The sequence below is a fragment of the Syngnathus scovelli genome, chromosome 11 (assembly GCF_024217435.2).
Source record: "Syngnathus scovelli strain Florida chromosome 11, RoL_Ssco_1.2, whole genome shotgun sequence".
Taxonomy (NCBI): domain Eukaryota; kingdom Metazoa; phylum Chordata; class Actinopteri; order Syngnathiformes; family Syngnathidae; genus Syngnathus; species Syngnathus scovelli.
In genome coordinates this window covers 4,847,173-4,872,762 of record NC_090857.1, presented here as the reverse complement: position 1 = coordinate 4,872,762, position 25,590 = coordinate 4,847,173, and the positions used below count along the sequence as shown (strand labels likewise).

Here is a 25,590-nt window from a genome sequence, read left to right as displayed (position 1 = left end):
CGTGGTGTCCAATTGATTTAATGCACTGGTGGTAGACACATTTACAACATGGCTGTTAAAACGTCTTTTATAACATTTTTTTTTAGAAGTCATCTTAGCTGTAAAGAACTGCATGTCAAGTCAGCGATGGGAATAACGTTTTTTTAAGTTAATTGAGTTTTGTTGAATTGATAGAAACAGTCACATTACATTTTGAAGAAGAAGCAAAAACCGGTGCATTTTTTTTTTTCTCATCCTCAGGCTGCTGTTGTGACTGGAGCGAAAGAAAACCGGCACGAAGTCACTAATGGCGTCATCCCATGGAATGGAATGTGGAAGGTGATTTGGCGACAAGGTGCAATTCCAGGTTAGTTTGAGTATGCAAATGATGTTGATCAGAACTCCACTTGTCTCACTCCAATTTCACACATACAAACACACACACTCACTCGATCATTCACGCTCATACACAAACAAGGGCAGGGCTCAATTAAGGAGAAAATTCTGGAGGCCAGACACGTCAGCCGCACATGATTCAAATGTGGTTAACTGACACATACCGTGCTCAACAGCAAATTTGAATCAGAGATGGATTTTGTCAAAAGGATTTTTAACACTAATAAGAACGTACTGATTCCAAATTCTCCAGAAGGCCGAGCGGAATTTCTTAATGCGGAAAGCGTACACGATGGGATTGACGGCAGAATTGCCGTGGGTCAGGAGGATGGCGATGAAAATCACGCTCGGTGGTTTGTCGCATTTGGGGCAGAAGAGTGTGATGCAGTTGTGGATGTGAAGGGGGAGCCAGCTAACGGCGAAGAGCAAAAGAACAAGAGCCAAGGACTTGGCAAGCTTCAGCTCCTTGCCGAAGTAATGACTGGGGTCTGCGTGGCTCACCGTCACCTGCGCAGAGACAAACACGATGTCGGCACATATCGAACCATTCAACTTGCCATTGATGCAAACATGGCCGCTGTTCCTCATTCTCACCTTCTTGTTAAGCTGTTTATGAATCATGTAGAAAATCTCCACGTAGATGACGAGCATGAGGACCAGGGGGGGCAGCACCCAGCCGAAGAAATTGAAGTAGACCATGTAGTCCATGCTGATGACTGTCTCAAATTGGCACTTCACCACCAGGTCGGTGCTGACGAGGGAACCGTTGTCACTGAGATGTTGTAAGTTATTCCATCCAAACAGACGTTTGTGTAATTCTGTTGTGATATTGTCTCGTTTCTTTGACTGGAATTTTTCAAAAGTCACGATGCATTAAGACCAGGCATGCTTTATCTATTTGTTGCTTTTATTCTGGAAGTTAAGATTGATTATTGCTATTATTATTCAATATTTGATTTTTGGGCAGCATGGTGTAGGAGTGGGTTGAATGTCTGCCTCGCAGTTTGGAGGTTCAGAGTTTGAATCCTGTGTGGAGGTTACATGTCACTGTTTTTTCTAAGGGGTTTCTCCATGTGGTCCATCCAGGTTTGATGTCAAACTTTGCATTTGACATTTTAAAAAATGAATATGGGTCAAGGGTGACATCCATCGTATAGTATACAGGCCTAATTGTTCAACATAATTGCAATTATGCATAATTGGTTAGGTGTCCCATTACTATTGTCCACATATGGCAAATGAGATTTTTGGAGTAGATTCCCCACCTTAGTGAGAATATTACAGTCAGAAGATGATTGATGGAGAGTCTCCTTTCCATCACCTTGAGTGTTGTTAAGGTCTTCGTGCTGGGAATGATTCGTGAGTGTCTACTTGCTCAATCGTTTATCAGAAACTAATCTCTTACTTTTTACATGCCCACAAGATTAGTAGATAGACAAGCCAGTGCAAGAGCAAACTTCTTCTTGTTTGCTCGTATTGCCTCATATCAAATTTGTGCAAATGAAGCATTCATTTGTTTCAAATTGACCCAACTTTCTGGGTCGGTCCCATTTTCAACCCAAATTGGGTTGTTTTTGACCCGACAGTTTACTAAAAGCGTGTAGACTCTAGTTGAGACCATGACTTAGATGATAAATGAGCTGTCAAAATTAAAAGGCCGTCTCCTATTTCTTTTTCATAAGCTAACGGGGCAAAATGATTGATCTACTATCCCTTAGCATGCGTGACATTTTTGTTAAATAAGGGCTAATGATCCCACCTTCATATTTCCAAGAGTAAAATCAATTTCTTTAATAGACGATGATAATACTCGTGTTTGATGAAATGAAACACAATGCGTCCCCAGATTGCCTTGGGTCCAATTGCCACTACGGTGAATCTGTGCGGCAGCTGCTGCTTTGGAAGGTGTGTTGGGTGTTGCTCCTCATCAACCATGTGCAGCCCTCCACAAATGAAGGGAAACTGTTCCGACATTTTTTTCCCCTGCTGGGATGAGGCGAGGGTCACGAGGACTTTATTTGCTCACGGCAGGCTGGGCGAGAACGTGAGTGAAGATGAAATGTTCCTAAGTGTGCACTGCAGAGCTCCTCGGGGGAGAACAAAATAAATAATCTCGAGCTCAGCCAAATGTTTGCTTTTAACACGACAATCCCAAGCCACAGCGTTCGGTGTACCTTATAATTGTGGTTTTAAGAGGTGTAGAGGTGATGTGTAAAATGAGGAATATTGTATGCAGAGGTCAAAAGATGTCAAATTCCAAAGTGCCCCAAGCAAATATATTCCAAAAACACTAAAGCGTGATATAATGCAGAAAGCTTACAGTGGAGGCATTAAAATTCATTCCGATGCAAATGTTCACATAAAATGAGTAGTTTGGCGTGGTGTCCAATTGATTTAATGCACTGGTGGTAGACACATTTACAACATGGCTGTTAAAACGTCTTTTATAACATTTTTTTTTAGAAGTCATCTTAGCTGTAAAGAACTGCATGTCAAGTCAGCGATGGGAATAACGTTTTTTTTAAGTTAATTGAGTTTTGTTGAATTGATAGAAACAGTCACATTACATTTTGAAGAAGAAGCAAAAACCGGTGCATTTTTTTTTTCTCATCCTCAGGCTGCTGTTGTGACTGGAGCGAAAGAAAACCGGCACGAAGTCACTAATGGCATCATCCCATGGAATGGAATGTGGAAGGTGATTTGGCGACAAGGTGCAATTCCAGGTTAGTTTGAGTATGCAAATGATGTTGATCAGAACTCCACTTGTCTCACTCCAATTTCACACATACAAACACACACACTCACTCGATCACTCACGCTCATACACAAACAAGGGCAGGGCTCAATTAAGGAGAAAATTCTGGAGGCCAGACACGTCAGCCGCACATGATTCAAATGTGGTTAACTGACACATACCGTGCTCAACAGCAAATTTGAATCAGAGGTGGATTTTGTCAAAAGGATTTTTAACACTAATATTTTGATGACCACCAAATCCATAACGTAATACAGCACTGATACAGTTTTCGTATTAAATCTCATTATGTTGCACAAGTGGTAGTAACGTGTATGTCTCTATTCCTTTATTCCAAGAAGCCACAGTGAGAAAATAGGCCAAAGAATGGGCTCACAAGATTAGATTTTATCGAGTGACAGCTTGACAATAGTGACTTATCATCCTTCTACTTCCTGTGGGAGTGAGCTTCTTCTAGTGAAATGACTTATTCATCCTTATATTGCAGCTGTCAAACGTAATGCCGATGTGTTCCCAAAAAAAAACAAAAATCACCTGAATTTGATGTTGCTGCCAGAAAGAGATTTACAAGGAAAAGACATTTTGAGTCACATTATGGCAAATCTGTACTGGCGTGTAACTATTTACTGCATGAAAATCTTAAGTGATTGTATCTAGAAAGGTATTGAATGCAATTGAATTGCTTTCCCACTGGCAAACAATCTTTTTTCTGAAGAAAGGATGCTTGTATGAAATTGAAGATGTGTCATTCCAAATGAAAAAAAAAAGCATTTCAGATAGTTTGTGACCTAAGAGTTAGTGTTAAAGACATTTTATTTACAGTACAAGATCCCCTGTGGGGACAAGCGGTATAGAAAATGCATGGATCTCCTTTGATGGTGCAGGTGTACCTAATATTTTGACCGATACGTGTAACACAGATGTTACTTTTAAATTCAGTCGAAGGGAAAATCAAAAAAGCTCCCGCTTAGCATTGCATGCATGACTTAAATGCTAATTATGACAAATAAATAAGTAATCACAAGTTAGCAATGCTGCTGCTGAGATCATGCTCAATCTCCATTTTAATCAGTCTAATTAAATAAAAATGCAAAATGGATCTGATTAGACAATTCACACTGTGCTCCATTAGAGGTTCCTCTTTTCCTCACATTGGTTGTCGTGTTGTTTACTTGGCTCCGTGACACTGGAGATTGATTGACAGGTCACGGAGGTGTTTTGTACTCTTTGACATAAACAGAGGAGACACGGCATCTCCTCCGCTCTCCGCCTTAGCGGAGGTGGCGGATTTAAAATGCCGGTGCAGATTCCAATCTGCCCGACTTGAAATTACATCATGGTTGTTGTCTGTGAAATATTGATCGTTGCCACACACTGCCTTTCTCCATTTGTTGATAGCCTCTCGCCAATGAAAAGCGTGTAATGGAACCAAAACATTTGCATAATCTTTTTCCTGATGGAAAATAATGGAAATTGAGTTGATTTGTCAAACTGTCACTATCATAAAATTTAGGATTCAACAAATACTTTTTTGTAACTTTTTGTTCCACTGTCATGTACAAATTTGTGATTTATCAGTATGAATATTCTCATTGACAGACTCCTAACATTATGACCATAAAAAAAAACTAAGTACAGGAATTAATTTAAAATAGCATCAAAACTAATGTCCTGAATCAGAAAAAAAAAAGAAAAGAAAAAAAAAGTCCAGGAATGCAACCATTTGATTTAGTTCGTTAATTTCTGATGATTTGGAGGGATGTAAAAAAAAAAAAAAAAAAAGGAACGTTTTTTTTTTTATCTCAGAGCTTTATGATTTATTGCAGTCTTTTAATGAGAATAACAAATATATCAGCCCACTAAATTATAGTGACAAATAATTGTATTATTCCGGTTTGATGGTTAAGCAACATTTGGCAGATGGCCACGCAGTTGCCTCTAATGTCATTTCATGGCCTCCACCACGACAAAGAGCTCCAGCGAGCGAGTGGCCGCTATTCTGATGACCACTCAGATTGGATTGACGCTGTCAGAGAGTTATTAAATGAATTAGCTTTTATGATGGAGAAAAAAAGCATCATTGAAATTGTAATTGTAAATCATTTTAGATTATTTTTTTTTTGCCTATTTCAGCAGATTCTAGCTCAATCACATACCAGTACCAGAGTCTGAGTTGTAGTGTTCCTCTGAGCCAGGAACCCATTTGAGGATTTGAGAAGGCATCATTAATTTTGCAACTAGCTCCCCTGGTCACCATAATTGAACGAAAAACAACATGATTTGGTTTTGATGGTGGCCATTTCACCACCTGCACATGGCTGATTATGAAGGTAAAGTGTTTCAAGCCAATCCGTTGCAACCTTCTGGGCTTTATTACCCTTGCATGTGCGCAGGTGCTCGGGATATAATTGTGACATTTTGCTCTTGCGCTGCGCATCGTAAAAAGGTTTTAAAAGGTTTTAAAACATCTGCCAAGAGCTTTATGTCATTTGAATTTGTGCTTCAAGCAGCTGTATGGTATCTTAAGATCGATGCCAAGTTAGATTGAAACGTGTAAGGACTCCTGGAATCCTGACTGACAAAAAATTGTACTCTCTAAATAGCCTTTTTTTTTTGCCAATTAGGGAATGATGCAAATTTGCATTGTGAGCAGTGTCTGACTTTGCATTCCGAATTGGAGTTAAACGCGAATTAATTCAGACTGAAGTTGAACAAATCGATATTGACCGGTTTAGTTTTTTTTTTTTTAATCCTCTCTCACCTGCCACCCCTTGCTTTTTCCTCTCCCTTTCTCACATATCCACTGTGACAGGCTGAGCTTCAAAGCTCATTGTGATGCAGCCTGCAACATCCCTGGACCACAACAGAATTCTTTCTGACTGCTGGACTGACCTCTATGTACCAGATGTCCTTTGTTGGGTGCGTATTACTGCATAATCACTACCTATTCCAATTAAATTGAAATATACCATAATTATGCAGAATGGAAGCCCGAACAGCAAAGTCGTGCGTTTTTTCATCATCTGTCGCAGTATAATTTGTTTTCCTCATATTGTCTATCCCAGAGGACTCACCTAAATGTCATCAACGAAATGTCCCTTTGAGGACGAGCCAACAGCTGATAAGCTAAGTGCATTTTTGACATTCACCATATTGCTGTCTCACAGCCTCATAAACTTCACTATAATGAACCTTATTAGGTTATTTCACATTTAAAAGAGCCTCAAGGAGCCTGTTCAATGAAGAGTAAAGAATTATACTGTGTCACGTGATTCCCTCCAGTAGCAGCAGTTGTAAATTTTATGGCTTCCAAAGGTGATGTCTTTAAAAGGCAAAGCTGCAGCAGGAAGTTTCACAGAAATACAAACCATCCCACCCTTTAAAATTGTGACAAATTCCAGTTTCTTTTCATTCCTGACATCAGTTTGAAACATTGTCTGCCTAGTGATGCAGAAAGTCCCAGTGAGCGCTTGTCTCCGGGAGAAGCAGTCCAAGACGGCCTCTGCCTTCTTGTCCCGGCTTCACCCGAGTTCCTTGCCTCGACTGTGACTAATCGAATCGACCCATCTCAGTGACTGACTGGGCTAATGTTTAATTGACACTCAGGATATGCCGCAAGATAATAGAACAGAATTTTTATCATGTAACAGAAAATCACTTGGCTTGTGACCAGACAGTTAAAGTCAGTTGGCTAATTACGGGTGCAACTTTACATCATCCACACGTGGAGCTTTCTTCTAAATGTACTTTACATGCGCTGATCTTCTGCATGGACTCCAATTGGTCTAAAGTTCAAGTCACCAGATTGTCTAGCGCGCCAGGGGATGTGCAGTAGAAAACGCTCGTCTCTGATGACCTCTAAGAAGGAAAGGAGAGGAGGCCCAATCACCACAACACCCAAAACCATTCAAGCTGTTCTGCTGCAGTGAACCTTGTCGCTCAACTTTGGCCAAAGCTGCAAGCTTGTTAGTGAGCATGCGCTTTTATGAAGCTTCTGTCCTAATGAGGTTCAATAGACTCTGTGTCCAATGAACCATGACTCCCACATTCTCCTGCCCAATTTTTTTGAATCACGTCACATCAAGTAGAATACATGTTGAGGTTCATAAAAGTTGTGTGAAGACCAAAGCACATCGTTTTTAGTTTGTTTTATACATCAGATAAAAATAAAAAAAAAGGTTAGGGTTTTGAAGTAAGTTTTCAAACTTGGGTTAGATGATGAGGAGATAAGTCATAAGATGATGTCCATGTCCGTAAAACATTATGATGGCAGGAGTGTCAAGGTGTGGGCTGGAGTGCAGAGGTGGGATTTGACAGATGAAGAGAGATGAAGCAAAGTGAGAGTTAGATGTTTTTACTTTTTCAAATCAGTGGATAAGGCTACTTGTAAGTAGAAAAACAAAAATAGAAGGAAGAAAAAACAAAAACAATCCAAGCATTTCCTTTTTCCTAAAGCCAAGGGGTTAAATGAGGGGTGTGTTGATATTTGTTCCGAGTTGTGTAATCCCATTAACGACCTATTCGTTTTGTCGTACTCATAATCCTTTACAAGAAGATTAATGTTGCAATTAGTTAACATGGCAAGTTTAATTAGTACAAAACTAAAATCTATTTCCAGCACCACAGGCTTTGGGCTATTCTGAATTATGAACGTGAAGAATTCAGACCTTCACAGGACAAGCAAACATTTTAAATGAAAAATGAAGTAAGCCAAAAATGATTTAATGTCTCCAAAATGATTCATTTATAAACATTTAACAAACAAATGAAATTTATTTGTCTCTAGAGTAATTACTATTTCATGAGAGCTGATAAATTAGGCAGCAAATGTTAATACTGGACTGGAATTTTACAATTTGATTCAAATTAAGAATGAAACTTGAGCTTTTTTTGAGGAAACAGAATTGATTATGTATAGTAAAATATGTTTTTGTAAAAAACTGAACACGTATGGTAAGGTTTTTTGTAGTAAAATATATATTTTACTTTTTATATATATTTTTTTATTTATAGGGAACTACGTTTATGGGAGATGGACTTCTCAGAATGAGCTGCAACAAGAATTTGAATAATCAACCAACACAAGGTAACAAACATTCTTAGCCTACCACTGGGTCAAGGATGAACACAGCCACTGATGCGCTTACGATTACTTTATTGAACAAAATGTAACAAAATAAAAACTTATTAAGCACATTCATACTTTAAGTGTAACAACCACAAGTGATGCCCGGGGACTCGACACCCAGACCGGCTAACCTGAACTAACTCATTCGCTGACCCACACATCATCAGGTGAATACTACAGTGTAGGATAGTGACCCCTAGTGGAGAAAAAAATTTCCCATGTGTATTTTGCAATGGCTCAAATGATTGAAGAGATAATTAGTAGAAGAATCAAGTCCTAATAGCTGCAGGTCTTTTCTTAGGGCAAAATAATACACTGTAGCATAGAAACAAAACATTCAGATACACACTGTCCCATCTGGAGATGGACATTTGACAGAATTTCCTTGATTGAAAAATGAATGAAAACTGAATACAAATAAAAAAATGAAGTAATCTGCAACTGCTACTTTTTAAATGTTCTAAATGTAGTCACTCTCAAATGAATGTTCTTGTTTTGGTGCTAGTGTCATTATTGAACTACGATAACAATAGTGGCAGAAGTTTCTATAACATGCCTGACTTCACCACCACCCAAACTCAAGAAATACAATAGAGATTTTAAAACGTAAAAAATATTGATCATTTCTCCACATTGAGCAAGGAAATGCAGTCACATTTCCAGTTTCAAGGAATGTGTGAAAGAATTGATTTTTGTTTTTTATTTTAAGCCTTCTTAAAATGTAACTGTAAAACTTGACATTTTTTGAATTTTCTTGTGTCAATGTAAAATTAAGGAACCTGATAAAGATCAATGACATGATCATGAAATGAATAAGTGTTATTATGTTACAAACATATTTACACATTTTCAAAGTCAGTACAAAAATCTTACTAAATGGCAGCAACTGTTTTCGTAAACAAAAAAAAACAAAAAAAACACATGGATGTGATTCCCAAAGAAGGCTGGCTCCTCAGCGGCATCATTGCCCTGAAAAATAGGTCCCCTCCCGACTATGCGTCTGGAGGTGCCGTTTGATTTTGTCCGAGCGACTGAAGCACTTGCCGCACACGGGGCAGCTGTACGGCTTTTCCCCCGTGTGGATCCTCATGTGCACTTTGAGGTGAGCCATCTGGGTGAACCCTTTGCCACAAATCTGGCAGCGGAAGGGTTTCTCCCCAGTGTGGCTCCGCTGGTGCTCCTGCAGTCGTCCTGCGGAGCTGCAGCACTTCCCGCACACGCCGCAGCGGTACGGTTTCTCCCGCGTGTGCACCTGCACGTGCACGTGCAAATGACCCACATGGCTGAAGGCCTCGCCGCAAACCTTGCAGCAGAAGGACGACATGTGGCCTTGGAGGGGGGATTTTGGATGGGGGCACTCCACGGCGTTGGCTTCTTGGTTGCGCGTATGAGATGACGGTCCCCTGTTTGCCACAGATTCGTTTCCCTTAGCACCAACCATCTGTCTGCCATTCTCCACCCCAATGTCAATGTTGTTCTCATTTGCACAGTTTGGGTTGACTGGTGCGAGGGGCTGCCCGCCGTTGTTGGATGACACTGGGCCCCTGTGGCTGCCTCCACTCTCTGCCTTCACGTGCCTCGAGGAGCCCCGGGAACCAGGATCCTGGTCCCTGTTCTCCACGCCTTGACTCTGGGGTGGGGCGGACGTGTGTGGGGCAGACGTGTGTGGGGCAGACGTGTGTGGGCCGGACGTGTGTGGGGCGGACGTGTGTGGGCCGTCCTGCGCGTACTCATTTGCAACATGCACGGGGGAGAACATGTTTTCTGAAGTGCTGCAAGAGCCATGGGCATGGAGCTCTCCTTGATTGGGCCGCAGTTCTCCCTTGTCCTTGAGCTGAATTGGAATACGCTCTTCATGTCCCATGCTGGGACTCCACTCACGCCGTGGATGCTCGCCATCCTCCTCTTCGAGCAACGCCATTGATGGGCGGTCTGAGAACAAAATCAGCAGAGACCCAAGTTAGGCAAATGACTAAAGTGATTCAATTATGCTAAGGGTACCTCAACAAGCGAGAACATTGATCATTCTAATTTGTAATTCGTTTACAATAGTTTTTTTGTGACTTTGAGAGTTTTAGTGAAGCCCTAAAGAACGTTGAAAAGTGATTAAAAATACAATAAAGTGTTTAAAAATACAAGAAAGGGTTTTTAAAGTCTTGTGCGGATATCGTAAAAATATTAACTCCACATCGTGGATTTTCATCTATCGATAAACGAGGGATCATTGTATACACATCTCTTCACACAATATTGTGTATGTTTTAGTGTTCTACATGAACTTGTGTCGTTACGTCGCAGTCACTCTCAATAGTTAACTTTTTTGACGGCATAAATTCAAGTCGTTCTTAATTAAATGTGGATGACATAAACGGTTAAAAAAAATGAAGGTTTTAAAAGTTAAATTAGCACTTGCTGTGTACAGTAAGTGAAAGAAGATCCAAGACAAGACACACAAAAAAATAAAGCATTTGTGTGTTGCCTGTGTCTACTTATAAGTGTTAAAAATGTAGACTAGCTAACAAGTTCGCTAACAAACAAAGGTTGCTAAAGCGCTAGCAGCTCCGCAACAGTAGTTGCTAATGTCAACTAGCGGCTAATGATGACTTAGTGGAGAGTAGCTATGTTTATTTTTGGGGTGCTATTTTTATTTTCTATTTTTTTTTTACACTTAACACCCAACGATAAACCGTATGTATATGAAGAAAGGAACCGTGCAAATGTTAGCTTCTGGTGGAGCTAACCTGGCCATATTTCAATCCCTGCATCTCGCAGCCTACGTCTCAGATGGTCGTTCTCCCGCTCCCGGATTGCTATTTCCTCCTGGTACTCCAAAATTGTGTCCTCTACAGACTTGTAGATCTCCTGCGCAGCAAGCATGAGCCGCTCGGTCAGGAAGACGTTCAAAAACTGCAGTTTGGTCATCGTCCAGGACTACACGGAGGATCGCTCCCTCTCCACCATCCAAAAGGAACCGAAAAAAAGATGAGACGCTCGGTCACGTGACAATCTCCAATTGTTTCTTCCTTTTGCCTCAGTCTACTTTGCTTTTGTCTAAAGTAAAATCTGAATATTACATTATGTGACAATAAAAAAAAGTTTTTTCTCAGATTGTTTCATTGTGTTTTTAAATAATGATACGATGTTGGGTTATTTCGGAAAACCCGTCAATGAGACAAAAACTAATTTGAGAAGTATCTTTGATACAGTATAATACAAATGGAACAAAAAATATATTATCACGCACATACTTTGTCTATAGTCAAATAATTATATGGAGAGCCCCATATATTGATCTTTTTTTGTGGAAAATCTTTACTTATTTTTCAAGAGCAGTGAGTGATGAGTTTTGTCTTCTCTGTAAGTTATATTATATATAATACATTCCACATTGCTGTATACTGTTCTCCCATGACCCCGAATAAACTGTATTGAAAGTAGTTTGTATGAATTTGTAGGCCCTATTTTATTTATTCTAACGTTTAACGACGAACCTCCTGATCGATAGGTGGCGGTATAAAATTAAATTATTCGCCGAATAAAGCGGAAATGACGACCTTCGACTTGCCATGCACGTGTAGCACTTCACGTTGGTACGATCGACATTAGTCCAAGATGAAACGACCAAGTAAGTCGACACTTTTATCGTATTTCATCAAACTACAAATATTTTACGTTTGCCAAATGCTTAAAGTATTTTTCTTTCTTCTCAGAGCTAAGGAAAGCGAGTAAGAGATTGTCATGTTCTAAACGGTATAAAATCCAAAAGAAGGTACGATGATCAGTTTTAGAGCATGGTTGTATGCACGTATTTTTCTTTAATGGTCCTCGTTTTTCTAGGTCAAAGAGCACAACAGAAAGTTAAGAAAAGAAGCCAAGAAGAAAGGAGTGAAGAATCGACCCAAAAAAGATCCAGGAGTGCCGAATAGTGCTCCGTTTAAAGAGGAAGTGTTGCGAGAGGCCGAGCAGAGGAGACTTCAGGTTTGGATGGAAAGCCGTCTGATCAGTCATTTGCTATCTTACTAATGTGTAAATACTGAAACGACTTGCCTTAGGTCAGCTCTACCACGTTGCCATTAATAGGCATGGTAATAATGTTTAAATAGAAAAGGTAGTAATTCTGCCACATACTGTCATCTCAGATTGAGGAGCAAAAAGAGAAACAAAAGCAAGCAGCAAAAGAAGAACGTGCCAAAAAACGAAAACAGGAAAAGGAGTCTGGAAGTAAAGAAAAAGAACCCCAAGCCAAAAAAGCACGAGAGGTAAAACAAAAAACTAATTTGATTCAAATAATATATTTTTTAAAATTAAATCCATCTATATTGCAGGATAACGGCATCCAGAAAAAACATCCAGAAAAAAAGAATACTGAACTAAGGAACTCTAAAAGGTTTCAGTGTGCTGAACTAAACAAGGTAACGACATCTTCGTTGTTACTTTTATCTGGTGTGTTTATTTCCTAACTCACCAGATTATTTTCCACTCTTAAGGTCATTGATGCATCTGATGTGGTAATCGAAGTGCTAGATGCTCGTGATCCACTGGGCTGCAGATGTCCACAGCTGGAGGAGATGGTGCTGCAGAAGGAGGGCAACAAGAAGCTTATTTTTGTTTTAAACAAAATAGGTACATATGGGCAAGACGTGTCTCTGCGCCGCTTGTTGTGAGTGCAGTAAAATTAAGCGCTTTGTTTATATTCTGTCATAGATTTGGTACCAAAAGCAAATGTGGATAAATGGATACAGAAGTTACAGCAGGAGTTTCCGGTTGTGGCGTTCAAAGCATCCGTTACAAAAGCGGTAGGAGTTAAATGCTCTAAACATGGAATCCATTCTTGCATTTTCGTTTCTTGGAGGTCTGAGAAAGTTGAGCAGTTTGTGTGGTGCTGTTCTTAACTGGTTACAACCTCCGATATTAACAATCAAACCACTCATGAAAATAGCTCGGCCATGTGCTGATCTTAATTTGTGTGTTTGCGAACAAGTGATTAGAAATGAGACTGTTCATTGTGGTTAATTTTTAAACGTTTTTATGTGATTCACACATTCGCCTTTGTGGTTATATTTTTATTAGCAAGCGAAGAAGAACAGGATCAAGGCCTCCAAAGAAGTCTATGACAATTCCTATGGAGCCGCCTGCTTTGGAAACTCTGTTCTCACTGAGCTGCTCACACGTTACGCCGCAAGCAAGGGGGGCGACTCTCGTCTTCGAGTAGGCGTAGTTGGTGAGTCTTGTGTCTGCTACTCCTGAAGGTTCTGTCTAAGATCCCAGTTGGTGCTTCTGAATGTGATGATCATGTGACCACACTTAACAATATTTCCATCTAGGTTTTCCCAATGTGGGTAAGAGCAGCCTGATCAATAATCTGAAAGAAAGTACTGCCTGCATTGCTGGTGTGAAAAGAGGCATCACAAAGTGAGTTATTGGCACAATCGATCGAGCAGTGTTGGCAAATATTGTTTGTAACTGCCTTGTAATGTGTATTACGAACCTTCATCCTCAATGTATCGTTTTCCTTTAGATCCTTGCAGGAGGTGAAAATCTCGGAGAATGTCAATCTGTTGGATAGTCCGGGAATCCTGGCGTGTCCGTCCAATCCGGCAGCCGCCATGGCTCTGAGGAGCTTGCAAGTGGAGGAGGGCCAGGAGAGCACGCAGGAGGCTGTCAGGGTTCTGCTCAAACAGTGCAACCAGACTCAGGTACTATCCGGTGCTGTAAAGGGGCCCCAATCCCTGCCATTATGAAGTCATCTCAGATTTTGTATTCTTCTTGCTTCAGGTCATACTACAGTTCAATATTGCAAACTATAGAAACGTTGCAGAGTTTCTAACCTTGTTGGCCAAAAAGCGGGGCTTCTTGCAAAAGGGCGGAGTTCTCAATACAGAGCAGGCCGCTTCAGCGTTTCTGGAAGATTGGACTGGGTGAGCTTTTTGATTCTGGTAAAAAATCAGCGACATACACCTGGTGTGGAAATGAGGACAAAAATTGTTTTCAGATTTCACAATGAAGACTGTTAATCCAACTCTGATCCAAACACCGTGCCATGCTGCTGAAGGTGCTAGTACAAGCACGGGATTGCTTTCTCATATTGCTCTATGTTTTGATTTTCTCTCAGAGCCAAGCTGAGCTACCACTGCAAACCCACAGACAAAGAGGCCACCCCTGCCTACGTGACGGACGCCGTCATCGCGGACATGTGGAGCAGCCTGGATCGTGCACAACTGCAAACGGGCAATGAGGATACGCTGAGAAGTACATGCTAACAGACATGCTCGAGCTACACGACATTGTAATGTTGGTTGACAATAATTTTTCCTCTCTGAAGGTATAAAATTTCCAACCCCGGCCAACAGTATCAGCTTTACGTCTAGCGGTCCCACGAGGGGTCTTCTGGTGGTCAGTGACATCCCTGTAGAAAAACCCAGTGTTAGACCTGTAGAGGAGCTGGTTGTGGAGGCAGAGAACAATAATGAGGTATATGACATTGTTGATGGTGCCACATTTTACAAGTGTAACCTTAGCATGGAAATGAGGACAGAAGCATAAGTCTGAATTCACTCATGAAGACTTCTAATCCAACTCTGATCCTGCTGGTGAACAAACCTCTGAGAGAATTGTGCTCTTTCTAGCTTTTAACTATTTGTTTTCCCCCCTCACAGTCTGAACAAATAGCGGTTGAGACAAAGGCAGATGAACCAGAGAAAGTTTTATCTGAAGGTACATTTGTTTTTCACTAATTGATAATTATGTGAACAACGCCCACTTAACACCTTGTTTTGTCTTTCCAGAAAAAACAAAACGTGTCCAGTTCAAGCCGGTGGCCATTGACAACAGCTCCTCCACAGTGAAAACAGACGATGATGATGCCTATGACTTCAACACTTATTTTAAATGAACTTTCCCTGTCAATTTTTTGGCTGGTGTGACGGATGGAGAAATATGGTAAAATACTAACCTTTTATTTTTATGCATGATGCAACCAATTTAAGTTGAATCTCTGCATGAACATTTTGTATATAGATGCTACTGATGTTATAAACCAGAATTCTTTCCAATCTGTTGGCCAATAACTTTATTTCAGCTTTTCAGTTGTAAACATTTCATACTGTAGAGACCATTCACACCACATGTAGGTTTGTCAAAGTTTCAATACAATAGTTCTACAAAATGTGTTTAATGTACAATATAAAACCTGGAATGGCAATGGTTTGCTTAGTGGTTTACATATTACATCAGGGAGGAAAAAAAACTAGCCATGAAAAAATGCTATTTCAGCACAATTTGTATTGTAACATGTTCAATCATTATATAGAAAACAGAAACTAGAAGAGGCAAAGGTCAGTTTATAAATGACCTTGAAGATAGTGACAATACATTTTCCACAGGAAGTATTGAAATGAGGTAACAGCATTTCTGACTTAAAGTGAGCTCTATAAAATTTGGCAAAATGCTGCATTTGTCATTGACAACGAGGCATCGGCTTTGTAAGTATGACAACACAGTTGGTGTGTCATTTTTCAAATGGCCACCAGGATTTCAATAAGCTAACTTTAGGACATCCATATGTTCATCTGAACTAAAGCAGGTGTGATTTTAAAAGTATTCCCCAAATACTGTTCAGGAAAATGACTAACAAAACTCAATGGTACAATGAGAATTGAGTGGGAGGTTTTCTCATGGGTGGTCCTGAGAGGCATGTTCCTGCTGGCTGGACTGACTCGACATGCTCAGATAGCTGCATTTCACACATTTTCAGTTTTATTAGTCCACTGTGTGTCTTCGTACAGGATGAAACTTTTCCAAGGGGTCTGGAATGAACCACCTGTCCCATACGTCAGTGAAGGCGGACATCCTGCCCCATGGCTTATAGTGTCCATTCCAGTGAAGGAGTTTAGCTGCTTTGACAAACTGCGGCGAATAGCGGTTTCCGGCACCGGTAGTACCTTCAAGAAAAGTCACAGTTGAAATATACTGTATCAATGATATGCATTATTATTTTTATAAAAAGTATCTTGCCACATTTGCATAATTTCCAGCTAAAACAAGTCATCAAAATGTCTCCAGGGTATGAATAATTATGAGCTTCACTGTAGCCACTTACCAAGGTGCCTAACATGCCACATGGGATCAAGCGCAGAGTGACGCTTGTAAAAAACTATGAGAAGCGGGGGCGTGGTGATACTCTCGGCTAACGTCTTGCTGTACAGATCGTCCCTGGGGGAAGAAAAGTGATGCAGGTACGTTCAATGCACAGAAACAAGACGGCCACATTTGTGCAGCACGAATGACTGACTGCGTGTTGAGCTCCATCCAGTGCTCCAGCTGACTAGTGATGTTCAAGTTCTTCCACTCAGTCAGGTTGGCAACGATGACTCCCGGGTTGAATGAGCATGTGTTGGCTCTCATCCCCAGTTGTTTAATAGCCTCCTTTTTAAAATCCAGGAACCCCATGTAGTTATTCTATTGAAAGAAAGCAAATATATATATATATATGTAACGTGTTGGTATGGAAGGGAAAAGGCCAGTACTTTTTACCTGAGTTCCAGCCCCCCGAATAATGCCCTTAGCGGATGCTGAATCGCAGTCATCGGAGAAGGCCGCTGCATGTCCAGGTTTTAAATTTGTGTCATAAAGCTCTTTAATATCCCCTGAGCAAAAAAGGAAAATGAACTTTTTTTTTCAGTAAAGACAATCAGGCTTAGATTAAAATGGTGTATGCTGGCGTGGAGTTTTTTTTTTTTTTACCTTGCACAATAATATCATCATCCAGATAAATGGCTTTCTCCACCTCAGGCAGGTATAAAGGCAGATAATATCTGGCAAATGTCAGCTGGAAAAATAGACCAGATGAGTAAAACTTGCAAGGAATAAACTTTAGGTCAATATGCTCAGTACTCTAAATGAACAAAAAGTTTCCTCACTGGTTTTGTAGCCTCCAGAGTTGGAGTTTTTTTTGCTATCTTGCCAACCAGCAGCTCAGGCTTGAAGAGAACCAGTTTGTATTTGATGTTTTTTAGCCTTGGCGCACTCAACCACGTCCTGTAAATCAACAAAGTTTGACGATGATAATTCAAACCTAAAAGTTTTTCTGTCTGCATTGGTTTAATGCGCAAGATAAGCACAATGATACTAGACGTCTCCATAGCCACAGTGGAGTCTTACATGAGGTGATCGGCTGTGTCGTTCACGGTAACAATGGTGAAGACAACATTGGCTTTAGTGTTCTGGTAGATGCTGTGCATGGCGGCCACAGCAGCACCAAGTCTCTCCTCAGCAGCAGTCATGACTACAGGGATCTCATCCCCTTCTCTCTCCAAATCCACTCGAAGGTCAGGAGACAATTCTGCCTCAAAGGGAAGGATGGCTCCAGTATCTGGAGAACACCACATATAGGATTGATCTTTGAATGTTAAAATGACTGCAACATTATCTCTACTGCTGTCTGACATACAAAAATAGTAGTAGTGGAAAACAAGTACTGTCTTATTTTGAGGACAAAAAGGGTAATAGAACATTGAGCAAGAAATGCTAATTGAAGGAAAAACACCTACGTGTTATTTCTTTATGTAAAAAGTCACTGAGGCTCAAGAGATTTCGCTGAATTATGATCAGGAAAGCCACAGCAAGCAGCACGAGGATGACCACGTTTACTGGAAAACAATCAAGAGCACACATATTTAAAAATCCTGAGCAATTACTTTAAAATTAGAGGACGCATGCCAGATGGCCAGAAACAAACCTTTCCTCATCGCCTCTTCCGTTTCTCCGCCAAATTATGCTCAATATTCTTGTGTAAATAAAGACGCCACGTACTTGTTTGGTAGGCTAAAGCACTTCCACGATGTGAGAAAATAAAACCATTCTCAATCTTGAGCACATTTAACCGTCCGTGTGTATGTTAACCTTAAAATCCCCAAACATTTATTGTGTAGTAAAAACAGTTGCATGAGAACTGCCAACGCAACACCATCTGCTGTCGCAGGTACGAAATAGTCGCCCACGGCGTGCCTGATTAGAAACAAAAACAAGCTAGATTGTTGGATAAAATTTCAAAATCTATACAAGTAAAATAAGGTCAATTTGAATCACTGTGTGTTATAGGTATTGTTTATATCATCCATCCATCCATTTATTAATTGTAATACTGTGAAGGTGGCCCGCCGCCGATAATAGGCGCGCCCGAACCGTCGCGATAAACAAGTAGTGTTGGCTGGTGAGTGAACGATTCGTTAAAAAAGAACGGAGCCTTTCAATGAACGAGAGTGAACGAATCACTTCCTAAAGTCTGGTGTTTTATTCCTTGTTTTTATATTTGCCAATCAAAACATAAAAATCAGACATTTGGTTGGGGGGGATTCGTTGAACGATTCGTTTGAATGAACCTGATTCTAAAGATTCGTTCACCTAAAAGAATTGGAATGCACATCACTACACGGGAGCACTGCAACGGCCGCCGAATTTTTGCAAGAACAATTCATTTTAGGATGAACTATCGATACAAATATTTTCATTTGATTGAAGGCAATGGCGTAAACCACTCGACCAGAGCCTGCTCGGAAACAAAAGGAGATTTGGTCATATTGATAGGGTATCCATCCAAACATGTTCGGTGTTCAAAGTTTCAACGGATAGTCCGAAGCAACCCTTTCCACAGTAGTCACCATGACAGGCGACCACCTGGTGACGTCAGTGTGCCGAGCGCCGTTGGACGATCAGGAGAAGAAGATTTGAATTGACGGCTGTGACGTCAGGGCTTTAGGTAAATTGAAGACAGGTGTGCTCGCTCAAGGGAAGTTATCATATGCAGGTACCACCGAGCGCGTGGCGGCGGACGGTTTCTCAGGTAAGCGAGCATGCTAGCAAATGTTTGTCGTCTCCTGCCGTTTTTCACGACGGACGCCGTGTTTGTTGCACGATTTTCGCGCTCAAGGGGAGTTCTCAAATGCAGGTCCCACCGAGCGCGTGGCATTTTCCCAGGTAAGGGAGCAAATGTTTGTCGTTTCTTGCCGTCTCTCACGACGGACGCCATGTTTTCACACGGCGACTGTAGGCGTCGAAGGTAACTGGAGACCGCAAGGAGAGTTTTCAAATAGGCCCCAAAATGTGTGCTTTGTTGCCTTTTCTCACAAGCCTTTTTTATTTTGTTTGACGCAGGATTGTGTACTCTCGTGACTCGGCAACGTCGCGTCCGCCGCGACGGTAGGCCTGGAGGTAAATTGTACGCCGCAGGCAATTTAACCCGTGAGCAAATGTTTGCAGTTTCTTACGATGCCATTTATTATTTCTTGCAGGATTTTCGCTGTCCAGGGAGTGCTTGAGTTTTGGGCACGGCATGCCACAATCGACTTTGCGTCGCGTCGTTGCGCGTTTTGGTGATATTTTAAATGTTTTTCGCGGGTTTTTTTTTTTTTTTTTTACGTCATGTCCAAATCAGAGCAAATCCATTCAAAGATGGCGCCCGCCCGCTCTCTTTCCGTTACGCAACAAACATTTGCGCAGGTTATTTTCTCCCGTTTTGGACGCCGCCAACCTGGATCATCTGTCCAATGTGAGGTGAGTTGATGAATGATGAAATGAAAATGTGAATTAAAATCCTGGATAATTATAATTTACTACAATAGAATAATATTTTTTTTCAACTGCAATACTCTACTTAGTATGTATAAAATAAAAATATCTATTTTTGTTGCAATAATTTCCGTTTGTCTTTTGTAGCACTAGAAAAGGCTGCCCAGCCAGCATCCTTCTATACAAAGCAAGCAGGAGGCTCTTGAGGAGCTATTTCAGTGATGCTGAGGACACTGAGGAAGAGTAGTCCTAAGTAGGGTGAAAACCTGTTTTTGTCAAGTTTCAGCTTCCCAACACAATGGTTGTCGAGTTTTAGCTTCCCAGCACACAATTAATGACTGTCTGTGTTATTGTAGGCTGCAAGAGGAGCCGAATGGGAAAAGTATAATTCCATATGAAAAGGCACAATGGCCTATCCAAAGGCGCAATGGCCTATCCAAAGGAGCAATGGCCTATCCAAAGGAGCAATGGCCTATCCAAAGGAGCAATGGCCTATCCAAAGGAGCAATGGCCTATCCAAAGGAGCAATGGCCTATCCAAAGGAGCAATGGCCTATCCAAAGGAGCAATGGCCTATCCAAAAGAGCAATGCTATATCAAGTCAAGAATCAAGCACGCTGCAACATGTGCGGATCATGTGCCCAGGAGGGGGCAGTGTGGTTGCCTTTGGTTATGGGTGCACGACGGAAAGGTTGCAGGTGTGGACAGTGTTTGGGGGTCTGACAGTTGGTCTTGCATAAGAGGTTGTGGCTTATCTGGATCCAGTGGTGTCTTGTGCTTGGTTGCCATTGACGGCTCACTTGGGGGAGGATGTGGTGACTTGGATGGAGACAAAAGTGAACTTTGACGCGGAGCCCAATGTCCAAGCTTGCCATATGTCTTGTACCATTTTGTGTCTTTTTTTTCTAACCTGCCACTGTCGTGCTTGCTGCGTTCTTTGTTCTCCCCCATCGGTGTAGGGCAGCATTGGAGCGAGCCGATCCTGAATGTCCAATTTTGCAATTTGACTTGTACCATTTTGTCTTTTTCTAACCTGCCACTGTTGCACTTCATCTAACCCTAACCTACCACCACTGTGGTACTTGCGTTCTTTGTTCTCCCCTAGGCGTAGGACAGCATTGGAGCGAGACATTTTGTCTTTTGCTAACCTACCACTGTCGTGATTGATCTAAGCTGTGTGTCCTTTGTTCTCTAGGTGTAGGGGGCGGTGTTTGGGCGAGCCGGTCCACGAGGAAGACGTAATGATGCGAGCAGCGCCCAACTCATTGCATGTTCTGCCATTTGCAGGCCGGACGCAAAAGGGGGGGCGCACAGCCCGATCTGACCCGGCGACGGTCACCAATAGTAGCTAGCCGCTGTGATCAAGTAAGCATGTGACCGACAACTTGGGGTGCTCTTTGAGTTTCTAAGATTTGTTTGTTTCTGCAGATGGCGACCGGGATGTGACACGATCTGACCAGAGGTTAACGGACCGCTGTGGCATCGCTCTGAAGTCGCCGAGTTTTGAGGGAGACCCGCTTCCCTGGAGACGTCGACCTGCGCAGCTTCAACGTGTGAAATGGATATATATATTTTTAAATTACACCAGCGGTGTCCCAATGTCTGCTTGAGGGCTACATACTGAAACAAATTCAGAATTCTTTGACGCAAATTCATTAAATCAATCACGAAATGTTGCCATTGATATTTAGTGCTACAAAGCAGTGTTGTGTTCATTCGTGTGGTGTGTTGATCAAGTTGCCCCGAGGCTGCCATTTGGACACCAATGGTGACGTGTGTAGGGCTGCATGTGTATTGGAAAGCTGCCATATGGTGGTCTAGGTTATTGACATGCACTTTAAGACCGCAAAGATTTTTTTTTTCATGTCTCAAATGAAACATGTTTTCTTGCCTAACTATTTGTAATGAGTTAAGACGATTAGTCATTGATGTAAGTTAAAGTTAACTAATCTAACTGATCTCATTGCGATCAAATAGTTAACCTCCATCCAAGAATTTTGCACAACTTGCCTCAATGCAGTGGTCTGGCCCAATACTGCCATATCATTGATTTTCCAAAATGTTGTGCAGCCCTCATTGAGTGCCAAACGCGCAGCGACGGCAAGCAACCGCGCAAGCAACCGCGCAAGCGACGGCAAGCGCAAGCGACTGCAAGCGCAAGCGACTGCGCAAGCGACGGCAAGCGCAAGCAACCGCGCAAGCAACCGCGCAAGCGACGGCAAGCGCAAGCGACCGCGCAAGCGACCGCGCAAGCGACGGCAAGCGCCCGCGCAGCGACGGCAAGCGCAAGCGACGGCAAGCGCAAGCGACCGCGCAGCGAGACTTTTGTGCTTGTCTTGCAAGGTGGAAGAGCTGATGTATGAAACGAAGAGCCGGTGGACGGAGGCCACCAGACCCGCGATTGGTGAGCGGGGTGCAAAGGAAGGAATCACCCAAAGAAAGCAGTCGCCAAGTGTTGAAGAGGAGCCTGATGCATGACTGGCCAAGGCTGGCCAGAGGCGGTGACATGGCAATCCAATCTGCAAGGGTAGTGTACACACTTGTTGGTTTTAAGTAGATTTCCTTATTTGTCTGCGTTCAGGGTTGCCGGGGCGGCGGATGGGACAAGCGCCAGCCTGCACCGAGAGGGACTGGGCTGCACCCACAAGACCAGGGAGGGGGCAGGTAATGAGTACGTTGACACAAGTGAACCGCATGCACCTGAGTACCGTTTGTCTTTTTGCACTCGTGCGAGGCGGAAGACGAGTCCAACACCGGCCGGAGTAGACCCGGACCTTGGCCCGTGACGAGCGGCCCACACGAGACTGATGGGTGCAGATGCAGCCAGCGTTTTGGGGGAGTATGCCTTTGTTTTTTCTTTTGTTTTCCCTACCCCTGTCTGTTTGAATAGGGTATCTAGTAGCACGCACGGTCATTTGTGTTGCTGTGACCCTCAAGATACGAATTGGCAAAGTAGACACCCCCTGCCTCTCTCCGTCCCTCCCTCCCTCTCTCTCGCTCTCTTTCTCCAATGCGCCCGGCAGTACCTGCATGGCCTGGTGCACTCAGGGTGGAACGTGGCTATACCTTGCCCTTTGTGGAATACCAGGGTATAATGTCTGCCTGCCTGGGTCCCAGTGTCGTCGACGGTGTCGAGGACAAGGAGATTCTCCGTGACGTTCTCCGTGACGTCACGTTTTCCTCTTTTTTTCCTCTCGAGGCCAAGCCAGCTCTACTCAGGGGGAACTGGCCGGTTGCGCTTAAGTGCGCACCAAAGCCTCTTATCTCCCCTCGCTCTCTCTCTCTCCCTCCCTCCCTCCCTTTTTGTAAGGGGTTAAACATTTCATAACCCGGATCGCTCCAATGCGGGAGGGCCGTATGAGACATGCGCCAGCCCGTGCGTGCCGCTAGTTACCTGATTCAAACTTACCTTAGTCAAGGTTGGGGGGGAGGGGGGTGCTAGTGGAATTTTTCCCCTTGCCAAAACCACCACAATATGTCTGCCTTTCAGGATTGCTGGGGCAGTGGATCGGACGAGTGCCTGCACAGAGAGGGACTGGACAGGGCCGCGAGACCAGAGGGTAATAGTAAACTTTATTTGTAGAGCACCTTTCATACAAGAAATGCAACTCAAAGCACTTTACAACAAAGAGAGAAATTATAAGCATTGAATTCTTCATATAGGAACAGACATAAAAAGAAAACAAATATTAATGTATGCATACGCAATTAATAAAAGGAGCTTAAAATAGGAGCAAGCTTTAATAGACGGCTAATGAGTACGTCCACAGAAGTAAACCGCATGCAACCGAGTGCTGTTTTTCTTTTTGCAGTGGCACGAGGCGGAGGATGAGTCCAAACGTCGAATACCGGCCGGGAGGATAACCCAACCGTCGGCCGACCTTGACGCCCGTGACGAGCGGCCTACGCAGGACGAATGGGTGCAGATGCGGCGAGGGCAAAGCGCCCAGCCAGCGTTTAAGGAGAGTACGACTGTGTTTCCTTTTGTGCTTTCTTTTCCTCCCTCCACTTTTTCACTGGGTGTGCACACTGGTTGTCTGCATGATGCCTTTCTTTCTTTCTCAGCGCAGCGTCATTTTGCAATATTGTTGTTTTACTGTTTTTTAATCATGAAATGAACTGTTTGTACTGTTATTTTGTGTGTGTGTACGTGTACCACTGAACTGCAATTAAACTGTGAACTGAATTCAAGTGGTCCATTTTAAGCATTGGCAGTCTATCGTACATACAAACTGGAATTATTTGAGACATTCTCAATGACAAGACAATTGTAAAGTTAGGCTGAAACAAAATTGACTTGAATATGCAGTGTCAGGCTTTTTTTTTTCTTTTTTTAATTACACAAAGAAAAGCGGGATGCATTCTAAATGGTTGACAAAAGCCAAGTAGCCAGACACCCATACATGCAAACGACAAGCGTACAAACGGTCTCTGTTGCGATCAATAAGTCATCTTTGGCAACCCTGCTTTAAAATGGCCACCGAACTCAGAATCTTGCAGAATGTTGGTACCTTTTTCTGAACGAGTAAAAGCTGTTTTAATCCAGTCCGAGCCATTTTTTGGTTTGTTTTGAATCGTCATGCATCATGTGGGCATTCTTGTGAATAAAATCAACAGTGGTGTGTTTTCTTCCTGTTGGCGGTCTTGTAAATAAAGTTAACTTTGGTGTCAGTCATCATTCGCGATGTGCCTCAATCGATGGTGCAGCTCTTGAATGTGAAACTTGTTGCATGTTTTGTTACAGGGCTTGATGTCTTCATTGGCTGTCTACAAAGAAGGCTGTTTCTGTACGGTCCAGGTTGCTGCTCAAGTCAATTGAATTTATAAACATAGCGTGTAACTTCCAGGACCTTAGCTTTCGATTCAAAGCAGAGTTTCGTAACTACACGGCCATCCTCTGTACATGTACTGGGTGGTATCACCCAGTTCAGAGTAAAGGCCAGAGTGGTCTTGTTTGACCTTCTGCCCTCTGGGAAGAGATACGGGAGCCTGGGCTCCCGCACCACCAGACTCGCCAACAGCTTCATTCTCTAGGCTGTAAGGACCCTGAACTCGCTACCCCCTTCTGCGTAGAGTGCTGCACTTTTGCGCTATTTTCTGGATTGTCTGCTGTACGCTCACTTGCTCCTCTTATGTATTTGTTGTGTTATTTATTCATTATTTATTCAGCACGTTGTTTACTTGATTGTCTATTGTGTGCCATGTCTTGTCACCGTGGGATAGCGGGGAACGAAATTTCGGTTTCTTTGTGTGTCTTTGGCATGTGAGGAAATTGACAATAAAGCTGACTTGGACTTTGACTTTGATTCATACCGGCATCCTTATGAAATTGACCATATCAGACAGGCTCGATGAATTGCAAGTGCGGCCACCGAGTGGCAGCATATTTGACTCAACCTGTCTGATGCCGGGTCAATGCGATGCACCTTTCGTTGTTTTGCCCAAAACAACCTAAGAAATACAGAAGTACTGCCGTTATCTCGCCAATGTACATGTGTGTTAAAAGTACAAAACAAATTCATTTGCATGATAGACTTCTAAACCACGTGCTAGATATTTGGCTCAACCTGTCTGATGCTCTATTTAACTGTACGTGGTAATTTTTAATAATTTTAATTTTTAAGTACATTACAAATGATAGGCACCCCAATTAGACAGCTGGGTCAATGTGACCCGTCTTTTGCGGTTTGTTCTGCCCAAAGCAACCAAACAAATACACATAAGTACTGCCACCAACTCGACAATGTGCATGTCTCTCAAAAGTACAA

At 42.4% G+C, this 25,590-nt stretch overlaps 4 protein-coding genes and 2 non-coding genes across 8 annotated transcripts; 3 read left to right on the top strand and 3 right to left on the bottom strand.

Moving 5' to 3' along the window:
* Window positions 1-258: 258 nt before the first annotated feature.
* On the top strand, window positions 259-24,497 carry gnl3 (G protein nucleolar 3). Of its 3 annotated transcripts, XR_011087749.1 has the most exons (26): window positions 5,943-6,049; window positions 6,196-8,216; window positions 11,764-11,883; window positions 11,969-12,027; window positions 12,096-12,236; window positions 12,398-12,517; window positions 12,584-12,670; window positions 12,746-12,881; window positions 12,963-13,054; window positions 13,329-13,479; window positions 13,583-13,670; window positions 13,777-13,954; window positions 14,034-14,176; window positions 14,371-14,507; window positions 14,581-14,729; window positions 14,915-14,972; window positions 15,044-15,197; window positions 16,043-19,098; window positions 19,186-19,232; window positions 19,410-19,466; window positions 19,547-19,808; window positions 19,971-20,076; window positions 20,180-21,187; window positions 21,251-22,486; window positions 22,557-23,382; window positions 23,635-24,497. XR_011087749.1 is itself a non-coding variant. In XM_049734100.2 (18 exons), the coding sequence occupies exons 4-18, from the start codon at window positions 11,871-11,873 to the stop codon at window positions 15,148-15,150; spliced, it is 1,659 nt and encodes a 552-aa protein (XP_049590057.1). In that variant the 5' UTR covers window positions 259-346; window positions 5,943-6,049; window positions 6,196-8,216; window positions 11,764-11,870; the 3' UTR covers window positions 15,151-15,310. The 3 variants fall into 3 exon arrangements, 2 of the variants coding, with proteins under 2 accessions (XP_049590057.1, XP_068508526.1); XM_049734100.2 differs by lacking the exons at window positions 16,043-19,098; window positions 19,186-19,232; window positions 19,410-19,466; ... (4 more) ...; window positions 22,557-23,382; window positions 23,635-24,497 and adding an exon at window positions 259-346 and having other exon boundaries at window positions 15,044-15,310; XM_068652425.1 differs by lacking the exons at window positions 16,043-19,098; window positions 19,186-19,232; window positions 19,410-19,466; ... (4 more) ...; window positions 22,557-23,382; window positions 23,635-24,497 and having other exon boundaries at window positions 6,196-7,835; window positions 8,144-8,216; window positions 15,044-15,310.
* On the bottom strand, window positions 562-2,140 carry LOC125977647 (adenosine receptor A1-like). Its single transcript, XM_049734432.1, has 3 exons — window positions 2,135-2,140; window positions 970-1,221; window positions 562-882 (listed from the first exon to the last, which is right to left on the bottom strand). Exons 1-3 carry the CDS (start codon window positions 2,138-2,140, stop codon window positions 562-564), a joined length of 579 nt encoding a protein of 192 aa, XP_049590389.1.
* Window positions 8,525-11,262, bottom strand: LOC125977534 (uncharacterized). The gene is made up of 2 exons (XM_049734104.2): window positions 11,000-11,262; window positions 8,525-10,190 (listed from the first exon to the last, which is right to left on the bottom strand). The coding sequence occupies exons 1-2, from the start codon at window positions 11,178-11,180 to the stop codon at window positions 9,220-9,222; spliced, it is 1,152 nt and encodes a 383-aa protein (XP_049590061.1). The 5' UTR covers window positions 11,181-11,262; the 3' UTR covers window positions 8,525-9,219.
* LOC125977941 (small nucleolar RNA SNORA47) lies at window positions 13,106-13,241 on the top strand. The gene has a single exon (XR_007484787.1). It is a non-coding gene; the product is annotated as a small nucleolar RNA SNORA47 (small nucleolar RNA).
* On the top strand, window positions 14,223-14,296 carry LOC125977939 (small nucleolar RNA SNORD19). The gene has a single exon (XR_007484785.1). It is a non-coding gene; the product is annotated as a small nucleolar RNA SNORD19 (small nucleolar RNA).
* Window positions 15,313-18,145, bottom strand: glt8d1 (glycosyltransferase 8 domain containing 1). Its single transcript, XM_049734105.1, has 9 exons — window positions 17,995-18,145; window positions 17,807-17,905; window positions 17,418-17,628; window positions 17,177-17,294; window positions 17,001-17,085; window positions 16,791-16,903; window positions 16,549-16,715; window positions 16,357-16,469; window positions 15,313-16,198 (listed from the first exon to the last, which is right to left on the bottom strand). The coding sequence occupies exons 1-9, from the start codon at window positions 18,002-18,004 to the stop codon at window positions 16,017-16,019; spliced, it is 1,098 nt and encodes a 365-aa protein (XP_049590062.1). The 5' UTR covers window positions 18,005-18,145; the 3' UTR covers window positions 15,313-16,016.
* Window positions 24,498-25,590: the final 1,093 nt, after the last annotated feature.

Bases quoted from the DNA above. Each gene is read 5' to 3' on its own strand.
- LOC125977647 (XM_049734432.1), bottom strand. The intron at 883-969 runs GTGAGAATGAGG...GTCTCTGCGCAG, and splicing joins ATAAACAGCTTAACAAGAAG to GTGACGGTGAGCCACGCAGA.
- LOC125977534 (XM_049734104.2), bottom strand. From the start codon at position 11,180: ATGACCAAACTGCAGTTTTTGAACGTCTTCCTGACCGAGCGGCTCATG. The intron at 10,191-10,999 runs GTTAGCTCCACC...TTTTGTTCTCAG, and splicing joins AGGGATTGAAATATGGCCAG to ACCGCCCATCAATGGCGTTG.
- gnl3 (XM_049734100.2), top strand. The intron at 13,671-13,776 runs GTGAGTTATTGG...GTTTTCCTTTAG, and splicing joins GTGAAAAGAGGCATCACAAA to ATCCTTGCAGGAGGTGAAAA. The intron at 13,955-14,033 runs GTACTATCCGGT...TTCTTGCTTCAG, and splicing joins AACAGTGCAACCAGACTCAG to GTCATACTACAGTTCAATAT.
- glt8d1 (XM_049734105.1), bottom strand. The intron at 17,086-17,176 runs GTGAGGAAACTT...CTATTTTTCCAG, and splicing joins CTCTGGAGGCTACAAAACCA to CTGACATTTGCCAGATATTA. The intron at 16,716-16,790 runs GTAAAAAGTACT...TTCTTTCAATAG, and splicing joins TTCGGGGGGCTGGAACTCAG to AATAACTACATGGGGTTCCT.